This window comes from Nyctereutes procyonoides, unplaced genomic scaffold (genome assembly GCF_905146905.1).
Source record: "Nyctereutes procyonoides isolate TBG_1078 unplaced genomic scaffold, NYPRO_anot_genome, whole genome shotgun sequence".
Classification (NCBI taxonomy): Eukaryota; Metazoa; Chordata; class Mammalia; order Carnivora; family Canidae; genus Nyctereutes; species Nyctereutes procyonoides.
The window spans coordinates 594,047-606,997 of record NW_026575043.1 but is presented as its reverse complement, the minus strand read 5'-3'; the positions used below and the strand labels follow the sequence as shown (position 1 = coordinate 606,997).

Below are 12,951 nucleotides of genomic sequence, written 5' to 3'. Positions count from 1 at the left end.
CTGTTGGTCTAATCCAGTTTTAACATGTAATTTTGCCTGAGTCCTTAAGTTCTCACATTTTGTTCTTCACTTTCCTCTTTCCCTCTCATTTTGTTGCTACTGCTGTTTGCAGATGCCTGAATTGTGTCCCGGGCTACATGAAATTACGTATAATTCACAATGATCTCTGTTCATAGTTTTGCTTTTAAAAATTTTAAAGTGATTAAAAAATAGATCAGTACAAGTGTTTAACCACTCTAGGCTTCACCTTTCTCATGTAGATATGAATGGGTAAACTCAAAATTTCTTCTTAAAGGTAGAATTCTCTGATTCTATGTTAAAAACCTCCTCCTATAGCACAACAAATACTTTCAGTGATTCCACTATGCTTACCAAATGCACAGGAAAGTGTTTAAGGATCTCTCAATCTGGCCCCACTCCTGCACTTCCTTGCAGGAGCTCCGTGACGTGACCTGGCCAAACTGGAAAACGTGTGGATCTTGAATATATCTTAATCGGGCCCTCCTCACCCTCTTCTCTCTGCCACAAATACTTTCCTCTATCCTCCATTTCCTTCTACAAATAATCTATTTTCCTCTCAACTTCTTTTGTAAAAGAATTTTTTTAAAGACTCATTTATTTGCCAAAGAGTGGGAAAGCATAAGCAGGGGGAACAGAGGGAGAAGGAGAAACAGACTCCCTGCTAAGGGGGGAGCCTGACACAGGGCTCGATGACGCAGGGCTTGATCCCAGGAGCCCAGGATCATGACCCAGTGGAAGGCAGCTGCCTAACTGACTAAGCCACACAGACACCCTTACTTTTCTCTCAACTTCTAACTTAAATTAACATTGAACCACAGACACACTTGTATACTGGTACAGACTTTATATTTCAAAATTGCTCCTGAGAAAAATACTTCATATTTTATAATTTTGACTTTAGATAAACGTTTTAAAAAAGATTTTATTTGAGAGAGAGAGCAAGCACAAGCAGGGGGAGCAGCAGAGGGAGAAACAGGCTCCTTACTGAGCAGGGAGCCAGATGCAAGGCTCAACTCCAGGACCCTGAGATGACCCAAGCCAAAGGCAGACGTTTAACCAAATGAGCCACCCAGCTACCTTGACTTTAGGTATACTTTTATTTTAAAATCTCCTCAGAGATAACTTTGTCTTACTGGAAAAGTATAAAACACTCTTCCACTATAAATAATAAATTTTAAAGGAAAAGTATTGTCAGATACAGAAAATAGGAGTCATTTCCAAATACAAAATGTGGACAGAGACTTGGTTCTCCTTGTGTCTTGACCTTCAAATAAAAATTACAGTGAAAGAATCTTTAGGGCTCTTATCTACATCTCTAGATAGGTGTTAGTTGCAAAATTCTCAGCCATTTTTTCCTTACAGTGTCCAGTCTCCTAGCAGTGTTCAGAGGGGTCCTGGACTATCCCTCAAGAACCAACAGGCTTTTTAATTGGATTTCAATCAGTATTTCTTATACCTTGCTCAGCTGTAAAACTGACTACTCTTTCAGATTAGACTTTCAAAAGCATACGGATAGATGGTTGCTGGCTTAACAGAGATCACTGCCAGAGACTTCGTGGGTTGAATAAAAAGAGCCAGGGTAGAGAAAGAAGAGAGAGAAGCGGGGGTAATTTAGGAATGTAAAAGGGACACAAGCAAGAACTTCTGGCCAGGAAGGCTGGAATAATCACAGAATAGCCAGGGTCTGCATGCCATTGTCTACAGGCCACATCAAACATTAGTTTTCAGGGAATGACAAATATGCATCCCAGATAAGAGAATTAGCACAATTAGTATCAGAAACAAGTAAAGTTAGTTTAGTGAACTGTAAGTAATTTTAATCACGTTAACCATCACTGCATTCTAAGTGGCACATATCTGTACAGCATATATAACATCTTTTGTTTCTTGGTATTTCATCAGTTGTTGAGAAAATTTAGAATTTTTGAGAAGCTGTGAAAAAAAAAAAAAAAAGACAAGCACAAAACAAACCAAACAACCAATCCTCAACTGCAGGTGTAAAACAATCCATTAGAAATACATTCTTTAAAATTCTGATCTGTTCATATTTTAAATCTTTTAAGAGCTGATATAGCGGAATTATCCAAATATGCTGCTTCGGTATATGCAGATGCATTTGAAATATTTATGAACTCAGATTACAATTGTATATGTATTATATTACTATATGGAATATATATTTATTTGAGAAGTAGATTTTATTTCAAACTTAAGTCTACTATATTTTCCTTCACTTTCAAATCCACATGTACACTTTTGGAAATCATTTAAGCTCGAGACACAGTAAAATACACTCTTGAGAAAATTTAAGATTTGGGGAAAGACCTGCAATTAGCCACAAATGGTGACAGAAATGGTTTGAAATATTATAAATAAGGATATATAATAGAGCCAAATACACGAGACTGAAAATCACCCCATCACTTCTGCATTTCTCTGTAGAAGAATTAGGTGCAACTCTAGTTACTCAAACCCTATTTCCTAGCTCATGTGGAAGTTGTTAGTTTTTAAATGGTTTGGCTTGAACCAAATTTGGAAAAAGAATGAAACAATCTGTGACACTGTAAAGTAGTGATTGTGCATCTACGGGAGTGTGTCAAACTGCAAGAGCACCAATAAATCAAATACTGTCCCCACTAGTAAACAGAACGAAGAAGCTCTGTTACTCTAAAGACTACTGTTTCATGAACACAGAAAGGTCTAGAGTATCATCTTTCTGTGTAACAGAGGAAATAAGGTTATATATACTAACGTTTTCTTGTATTTACATAAACACTGAGGATACATAAGATACTAGGAAAATGGCTATCTATAAGGTCAAAGATAGGCTCCCTTTTTAATGTTGTTCTGATACTTGAACTGGATGAAGAATGAGTTATTTTTCTTGAAAACTCTGGCTAAGTAAATTAAAATTTAAAAGTTAAAAATAATCAGGTTGCCTGCTGTTTCAAGTCAGTGGAGTGTGTATGTTACTCTTGATCTTGGGGTTGTGAGTTCAAGGCCCATATTTGAGGTATAGAGATTACTTAAAAATAAAATGCCCCAAGTGAGGGATAAGTGGTGAGTCTTTCCTGGAACTGAATAGAGGAGCTGTGCATTTACTAAAACACACAGATGGGAGGCTTTGTTGAGCTAAAAAAGCAAAGCCTCAGTGCCTTCTAAATCTTGTAAGTTCCATTTACTAGTAATTTCTATTTGGAGATAAAATGCTTCCAGTGGCTTAATAGAAAGAGCACTGGGAATTAGGAGACAGAGTTCTAGCTCCAGCTTCATTAATTAGCTATCTGTATGATCTTACAGTTGCTTCCCAGAACCTCCATTTCTATATCAATCATACAAGGGGGCGCAGAAGTGATCTCTGAGAACCCTTACAGTGTTTCTATTATTAAGGCGTATTTGGTACTCCAATCCAGATTGTCATCACCAGAGAGTTTCCATTTCTTTGTGTCCTGGGCTTAGTATAAAGTAAACACTCAGTTACTTTAGGGGAAAGAAGTTTTTTTTAATGCATGACCTTGGTGGTAATCAATAGGTAGTGCTGAGAAGCATGGAGCTTATAAAAAGCCAACAACATGGAAGACTGATAATACTTTTCTCCTTTTTTATGTATTTGAAAATATCCATAACTAGGGGTTAAAGAAAGCAAAAACTGAAAACGCTTGTAAGTCACAGGAAAAATACAGAGGCCTATATTTTCATAACAAAGATCAGAAGTGAGATAACCAGATTTTTAGCTAAGTTTCTTGGCCTGTGCCAATTGAGTATCTCAGGCAATGTCTGCTACGTCTAGCCACTGAGCTACCAGTAACGTATGATTGTTAAATTCCTTGGATCCTATCTGGAGGCTGAGTTACTGAAATGCTACAGAGTGCTTCTGTAGGGAAAAGCTTTGTGTATGTCTATGGGACAATTCATCTGCCCCCCTGCTGCAGGTCAGAAAGGTATGATAATTTTATCACACCTTAATGAAAACAGAAAATAGCCAAATAGTTTATATTATATATTTCACTGCAATTACTTTTCAATTGGTTTTTAAATTCTCAGTGAGTGAACTACTTTTAACATAATTTTGTGTTCAGGCAGCATTTAATTTTTAAAAACTCTTTAAAAGTTTCCTAGAACTAGAATGAAGAAGGCTTCCTGAAGCACACCTAGAAAACTTTTTGCACAGGTGTGTGTGAGACTGAGGACTGTGTTGATTGAGTCAACACAACAATGTTCAGTACTGCAAACTGTGGATGCTGTTGACCTCAGAACACCTGACAGAGGTACTTACGGTATTAACACTTCTCTCAGCAGAAAAATACAATTTCACTGGCTCTCCTAGGAGCTTCCTACTCGAGAGGATTACACTACTTTTTACTATTACCTTGCTCAGGGACAAAGTGAGAACCTGCCCTGCAACCTTGCCTAGTGGTCTGATGTCAGGAAATGTTGCCCTACCTGTTCCAAGGGGCTGGCTGGACTCAGCAGAGGGTGCACTTTCCGGTGCTGAATGAGGTTGCATTGATAAATGAAGTTCTTGCCACATTCTTCACATTCGTAAGGCCTCTCCCCAGAGTGAATCCTTTGATGCTTACTGAGGACGGAGCGTCGACTAAAGCTCTTACTGCACTGACCACACTGGAAGGGCTTCTCCCCCGTGTGGATCCGGAGGTGATGGAAAAGCCCCGCATTCTGGCTGAAAGCTTTGCCACAGATGCTGCACTGGTAGCGCTTCTCCCCAGTGTGGAGTCTCTGGTGCTGAAACAGGCCTGACCGCTGCCCAAAGGCCCGTCCACACTCCTCGCACTCGTAGGGCTTCTCGCCTGTGTGTGTTCTCTGGTGCTCGATAAGGATGGAATTCTGGGTGAAGCTCTTCCCACATTCACCACAGATATAGGGTCTCTCCACTGAAGAGCTCACCCGCTGCCTTTCCAATCTGCCCTCATGGTCACAGGTGTCTCCACATTCAGGCGTCTGAATAATATCACCATTCGATTTTTCAGGTGCTTCCACAAGAGATTTCATTTCTTTAGAAAGCTCCCTCTTTGGGGCTAACTCCACATTCCAAGTCCCAGCCCCATCACCTGAAATAATAAGTAGATCACATGAATGTTGTTTCCAAAGGAAAATGGGAAAAACCAGCCAGGAGAGTAGGTGGCAGGAGACAAATAACCATGGTTTCTGTTTACTGTCCCTGGGTAAACAATGATGCCCAGTCCCCAGGGAGAAAACTCACGGAACCATAACTGCTGTGACTGTCTGCCTCTCCCGCCAGGCTGCAGACTTCCTGAGGGCAAGGAGCATGTCTCCCCTGCCTGTCACAGTATCCCTAAAACCAAGCACACTGCCTGGCACACAGCAGACATGGAACAGAGGTGCTGAACTGATAGACACTCGGGGAGTGAGGAAGGCCTCCTGAGGAAACTCTAATCCTCACCGATCTCCTGAACCGGGCACATCTCTCGAGAATTGCACTGATGCAGCTCTTCCAAGGTTTGGAGCCGGCCACCTGACAACTCGTGGGCTGTTCCCCGGGATGCTTTCTCCTTCACAAACTCTCCCTGTTCACAGACATAGGTTGGGACCTGATGGAAATTAAGGACAGTTAGGAATCAAATATCAGAGAAGACACTGTAAGGGAGCCATCTCAGGTCCACTGCACAGGAAAGGAAGGACCAAGAAACTGGCAAAGAGGAAAAGGCAGAGAGATAGAGAACCCACAATACACCCCATCAGGAACAAAGAAATCCTCCTCTTCCTCTTGCTGCACTGAAACCCACACTCTCCCTGTAGGTACAAACCTCTGTTTTCCTATCTTCCACCTGTTCTCCTGGCTCATCCAGCTCCCTCTCCAGGTCCTCCAGCACGGCCACCACCTCATCCCCGCTCTCAGGGTGCTGCTCCCGCACCCAGGCCTGGAGCTCCTCAGGCAGGATGGTCAGGAACTGCTCCAGCACCAGCAGCTCCAGGATCTGCTCCTTGCTGTGGGTCTCGGGGCGCAGCCAGTGTCGGCACAGCTCCTGGAGCCGGGTGAGGGCCTCTCGGGGCCCAGGGGTCTCCTGGTAGCAGAACTGCCTGAAGCGTCTACGGAAGATCTCTCTTGTATGAGGGTTATCCCCCTCTTGTTCTTCTACCTTTACTGCCAGATGTCCCTCCTGCATCTCTGGAGTCTGAAGGGCCAAGGCTGTGGCCATTTTAGGCTTAACTATTCAGGAAAAGAGTCTATGCTCGATGATGCCTTTTTGATCTTTTCTCCTAGAAATCCCAAAATCTATAAAGTAATTGCAGAGAAAAAAAAATATTAAAATATAGAAAATATTTTCTGCTGGCAGGCACAGGGAGTACTTGTACCAAAAGCAGTCACTGTCTAGTGAAAAACTCTGAATGCACGAGTAACGGTAAGGACTACAAAAATTCTGATGCAGGTGATATGGGAAGGGAAATAGAACACCCACCCTATCCCAACAGACAGACAGACACACACACACACACAGAGTTTTATTGAAGGAAGGGACCATTCTGATCATCATGAATGAATCAGCTCAAACAAATCGGCGGGAACATACTAGGTTTCCATTTGAATGGCAAGATACTGGACTCGGAGTTAAGTTTTCAGTTGGAGGTAAACCAACGTTTTGGTGCCAAGGGGTCACAGAGGACACTAAGAATAGGAGCAAAGGGAGAGAGAAAGCAAAAAAAGATAAAAAGACAGAATGAGGAGAAAGGCTCCATCCTTGCAGGTGGGGTGTGGAGGAGCGAGGTCTGTGTGGGGTGGGAGAAATCCAGATGGAGACCTGGTCCTCCAGGCACAACCTCTGCTGACCTATCTTTGTAGGTGGATATAGAGATCTTTTTTTTTTTTAATTTTTATTTATTTATGATAGTCACAGAGAGACAGAGAGAGAGGCAGAGACACAGGCAGAGGGAGAAGCAGGCTCCATGCACCGGGAGCCCGACGTGGGATTCGATCCCGGATCTCCAGGATCGTGCCCTGGGCCAAAGGCAGGCGCCAAACCGCTGCGCCACCCAGGGATCCCTGGATATAGAGATCAAGTAAGACCATGGATAAAGAGCACAAGAAGCTGGGAGCTTGAGATATTCTCAAGTATTATAAATTACCAATATTATTATTTTCCTTATAAATGTTGTTGAAAGATTTAATGAATCCTAGTGGTCAAAACATTATGGTAAAAAAATGCTCTTGAACTGCTCTTGACTCAGAGATATTAAAATGAAAGAAATATTGGTTCTGATATTTTAAAACAGAGGTAGAGTTTGAGCTGTTTCTTGTTCTTTAATTTTCTGAAAACTGTTTTCTCTTTGAATATTGAGGATGGAGGATGGCAACCGTGTGTAAAAGAAAATCAGAGCACGTAGAGAGACAAATGTCTATGACCACGTAAAACTTATGGTAAAATCTTAACCATGAGAGTAATTAATGAAAGCAATTTTCTGAAAGAATATTATATAAACCAAGTGATTTCAAAGGATCATGTTTTGGCAGAGGCTTTCAAACTTTTTTGACCAGGACTCTCAGAAATATTTTATATAGAAACAAAAAATTTTTACATTGAGACCCAGAGCATGTATGTATACATGCACAGGAATGCATGTTTGCACATGAGTGAGGTACCACACACACAAATAGCTAAAATAATAATTTCACAAAACACTATGTATCCTGAATTACATATATATACTATTATTTTTTAAATTCTTTTTTGAAACCCCAAAACAAAAAACCCTGCTCACAGCTGACCACATAGATTTCACGATCCAGAAGTCATGATATACAGCTTAAAAAAGTTTCCACATTTAAGTAAAATTATTAAAATTCACTGTAAATACTGGGGCAACTGGGTGACACAGTCAGTTAAGCATCCAACCGTTGGTTTCAGCTCAGGTCCTGATCTCAGAGTCCTGGGATCCGGCCCTGCATTGGGCTTCAAACTCAGCAGGGAGTCTGCTTGAGATTCTCTCTTCCTGTGCTTCCCCAAACCCCCTCCTCTCTCATATAAACAAATCTTTAAAATATATATGTGTGTGTGTGTGTGTGTGTGTGTATCCCAACACTATTCTTAGGCATTGGCATGCATCACAAAATAAAAAAACTAGGAGTGGGGTGGGGGGGTGGCGGGTGGAGGGCTGCCCGGGTGGCGCAGCAGTTTAGCGCCACCTGCAGCCCAGAGCATGATCCTGGAGACCCAGGATCGAATCCCAAGTCAGGCTCTTTGCATGGAGCCTGCTTCTCCCTCTGCCTGTGTCTCTGCTTCTCTCTCGCTCTGTGTCTCTATGAATAAATAAAAAATCTTTAAAAAAAACTAGAAGCATATTTAAATTACAACTAAATACAGGTCACACTACAACCACAAAGTTAAATCTATAATGCCATTTTTAGTTATATTTAATCTGCAAACATAATCCTCCTCCACAAATTTCTGACAGTTCTGGCTTCATTGATAGTCATGACCCTAGCACATCTTAGCTCCTTTTCGAACCCAGTGCCTCTAAAATGCTTCCCAAATGTTTTATAACCCTAGCCTCCCAGTCACAAACATATAGTTTTTAATATTGTTTAGGTTCACCACCCCATTGTACAGGTCTTCCTTGACTTACAATGGGGTTATGTCCTCATAAACCCATCAAAGTTGAAAATATCACAAGTTGAAAATGCACTGAATACACTTAACCTACCAAACATCATAGCTTAGCCTCACCTACAGTAAATGTGTTCAGAACACTTACATTAGCCTACAATTGGGCAAAATCATCTAACACATATCCTATTTGGTAATTAAATGTTGAAAATCTCATGTAGTTTATTGAATATTGTACTGAAAGTGAAAACCAGAATGGTTGTACAGGTACAGAATAGTTTTAAGTCTATCAGTTGTTTCTTGTAAACAACTTGAGAAGATCAAAACTCAAAATTTGAAGTAGCATTGAACATCTATCACTTTCCATCATTGTTACGTTGAAAAATCATCCTACATCATTGGGGCCTCGGAAACAGGTCAGGAATATAATTAGCATAATAATCTCTCACAGTTAAAAAAGAAACACATCAGCATTTTATTTTATTTTTACATCAGCATTTTATTTATTTTTTATTTTTTTTAAGATTTTATTTATTTATTCATGATAGACACACACAGAGAGAGAGGCAGAGACACAGGCAGAGGGAGGAGCAGGCTCCATGCAAGAAGTCTGACGTGGGACTCGATCCTGGGACCAGGATCACACCCTAGGCAGAAGGCAGGGACTTAAACCGCTGAGCCACTCAGGCTGCCCTACATCAGCATTTTAAAGCTAGTTTTTCCTAGAGCCTCAGCAAGATCAATACCTCAAAATCTACCATGACTCTCAGAGAGAAATGTTCTTTACCAACAGGCATAGAGGTTAAGACAAAGCAGCATGCAATACAAATGTCTCTATCATAATGCCTCCCCACACTTCTCCCTCTGATGTCACCATCAAAGGCCCCCACCACTTGTTGGACACATCCCCGTACTCTCCCCTCTGATGTCACCATCCAAGGCCCCCACCACTTACTGAACACATGCCCACACTCTCCCTTCTGATGTCATCATCCAAGGTTCTACCACTTACTGGACTCATCCCCACACTTCTCCCTCTGATGTCACCATCCAAGGCCCCCACTACTTACTGGACACATGCTACACTCTTCCCTCTGTCACCTTCAAAGGCTCCCACTACTTACTGGACACATCCACACACTCTCCCCTCTGATGTCACCATCCAATGCTCCCACTTCTTACAAGATGCAATCCCACACTCCAATGTCACCAGCCAATGTGCCCAGTAACTACAGGACGCATGCCCACATTCCCCCCATGATGTCACCATCCAAGGTCCCCACCACTTACTGGATTCATCCCCACACTCCTCTCTCTGTCACCATCTGAGACCGCCCGCTACTTACCGGACATATCCTCAAACCCTCAAGCTTGGTTTAAGACCAGTCACAGCTCTAGCTCAATTGTTGGGCCACATTCTTGTTTACTCTATTCCACATGCAAAAACTGCCAACTCCATTTAGGCTTTCCTTCTCACTGTTCTTTAATCAGGCCTTCCTCTTCCCTGTTCCATGTCTGTGGTCTTACTTTCTGTACTTATTCAAACCCTATCCAAACTCAGCACATTGATCTGACTCTCAAATCCTCTGAGGTCTTCCCCATGCACTACAGTCCATCCCCTCCTCCTCCCAGCTCTTCTATTATGAACCTTTTCTTTTCCCTCAAGTCACTATCTTGCAGTTATTTCTCATATTAAAAAAAAATCCAGAATGTACAGAATAAATTCCTTCATCAAACTCTACTCTCCAGAAGTAGATACTGTTAGATAAGAATGGACCCTTTGGACTTTCTCTTCAATCTCAGAGGTGTGAATGTGTGCGTGTACACACACACACACACACACACACACACACACACACCTCTTATGTTTCCTGTTTATCTGCAGTAAGTAGAAGGTAGTATGAGGTAGCAGATCTAGTTATGAATCCTGACTTATGAACAATGTGATTCCAGGCAAGTTTCCTGATGGATTTTTCTGACCTTCAATCTCTCTTACAAAATGAGGACAACTACTTTGTAAAGTTGTGCAAGAGTATTAAATGAGATAATGCATATAAAAGGATTTTGCACAAAACCTGGCACTTAATAAGCTTCAAATCAACTACCTTCTAAAGAGATAATGTACAATTTTTGGTTTAAGGTGGCTTAATCAATAGCTGCTACCTACCCTAGCAGCCAAGACTGTAATGTTTTCTACTTCCCAAAGCACAGCATGGGTATGTGGGTGGCGAAATGTGGGTACCACACAGGTGAACACACAAATGAAATCGCTGTTTCATCAAGTTTGCAGAAATATTCTGCAAGACATTCAAGTCTTCAGATCTATTCTTCTGCAATTTTAAATCCTAGCTAGAAGACTAGGTCTCCTGAGGTCCAAAAGGTGCAGGATCAGATTCAAACAAGAGAAGTAACCTCCTGGGTTGTGGCTGGAAAGCTAATCCAGAAAGAGGGCAGAATCAACAGAGAGAGCAAAAGGTCTAAGAAAACAGACCCTGGTGCCAGACAGCCTGGATTTGCAAGCTGACTACAGCCCTGACCAGTTACACGACCCTAGCAAAGTTACTTGACCTGATTTTCTTTCTCGATATTAAAAAGGGGGCAGGGGGGCTTACATTATAGCAGTGCCTACCTCCTAGAGTTATGGGAAGTGAATATGTTAATACGTGTGCTTTCAACAATGCCTACCTGGAACATAATAACTGCTATTTAAAGTCGCAAAAAAACAAAAACAAAAACAGAAGGCAAGAGCCTGCGCCGGCTGTGAGCCAAACCACGAGAGGCTGCGGCACAGGATGAAACGACCCCTGCTCCTTGCTTCAAGCAAGTCCCCAGCAGAGACTGGCGGCCGCGGGAAAACACAAACACGTCCTACGACACGCACAGGGAGGGCGCGAAGCGGCCCGGGAACCAGGTCAGCGAGCGAATTAGGTCAGCGAACGGGTGGACGAGCTGGAAAGAGACAGAGGGGAGGGGCCGGGGCGAGGAGTGAGGGTCCAGGGGCCGCCGCCGCCGCCGCCCTGCCCGCCGGGACCCCTCGGCCCCCCGCCTCACACCCCCAGCCCCGCCGCTCCCGAGGCCCTGGCGCAGCCGGACTTCGAAGCTCACCGGGCATCCGTGGGAGGAGAGGCCCTCGGCCAGACGGCTCCACCTCCGAGTCCTTGACCACCGTAGCCCACGCAGCGAACGGCGGCAGTCCCGAGGTGCTTCGCGCGGCCCGTCTCCCGGGGACAGCGGTTCCGGCCGCGTTCGCTCTAGCAAGCTCGGAGGTCTCGCGCCTCTGTGGTCGCCTCGCGGAGCCCCCTCTCCAGGTGGAGCGAGGGCCTGGGTGGCGTGGAGCCCCCCAGGCGGGCAAATGTAGTAACAGCCGACTTAGTGTTTTAAACACGTTAACTCATTCATTCTAAATAGCAACCCTGTAAGTTAGGTACAGTAATCCCCATTTAACAGAAGAGGAAACTCACCCGCATTACTTGCTTGTAGGCCCTATCAATAATTCTTATTTTCTTTAGGATTTTATAGAATGTCTCCAATTCAAATACAAAAACATAGAGTACTTAATTTGAATGAATTCTTTCTTTTTATAGTTATGTTATAAACTTGGTATACAGTTAGGATCATTTCTTTCTGTTTGTTTTTCTGTTTCAGGGTTTATTTTCCTTTCATCCCTTTTCATTTCCTTTCTGAACATGCAAAACACTTAATTCAAAATCTAAACGATATAAAAGGATATAACCAAAGTTTTGCCTCTATCCCTAACTCCTTTACTCCATATACAGTGGACCCTTTAATAAGATGGGTTTGAACTGTGTGCATTCACTTATACACAGATTTTTTCAATAAATACAATAGAGTTCTATAAATGTATTTTCTTAATGATTTTTCTCAGTTTACTGTACTATAAGAATACAGTATATTATACATATAACATACAAAGTGTGTGTGAATCTAATTATGTTATCAGTAAGACTTCAGTCAATAGTAGGCTACTAGTAGTTAAATTTTGAGGGAGTCAATATGTGCGTTTTTTACTGCATTGGGGTCAGTTCTCCAACCCCTGCATTGTTCAAGGGTCAACTGTGTACACCCCATTTCCAGTAGTTTTAACTTATCCTGTCTTTCCTTCCTCTTTCCCTTCTCCTCTACTCTCCCTTACAAAGATAAGCACTTACCTTCTTTCCGTCTTAAACTATCATATTGTTTTGTACCTTGCTTTATCACTTACTAAAATAACCTGGAAATTATCTGTTCAATGAAATATCCCTCTTTGATTTTTTTTACAGTGTCATAGTACTCTATCATGTAACTGTACCATAATTTTTCCAGCCAGTCTGTGAGGGATGGGTATTTG

General features: G+C 42.3%; 1 protein-coding gene across 1 annotated transcript in view; it reads right to left on the bottom strand.

Moving 5' to 3' along the window:
- Nucleotides 1-11,787, bottom strand: part of ZSCAN12 (zinc finger and SCAN domain containing 12) — a 46,250-nt gene extending 34,463 nt beyond the window's left edge. The window contains 5 exon segments of the mRNA XM_055322583.1: nt 4,435-5,090; nt 5,444-5,591; nt 5,808-6,277; nt 11,289-11,552; nt 11,709-11,787. Of these exon segments, the coding sequence (XP_055178558.1) occupies nt 4,435-5,090; nt 5,444-5,591; nt 5,808-6,200 (1,197 nt within the window). The 5' untranslated portion in view covers nt 6,201-6,277; nt 11,289-11,552; nt 11,709-11,787.
- Between the last annotated feature and the right edge of the window lie 1,164 nt (nt 11,788-12,951).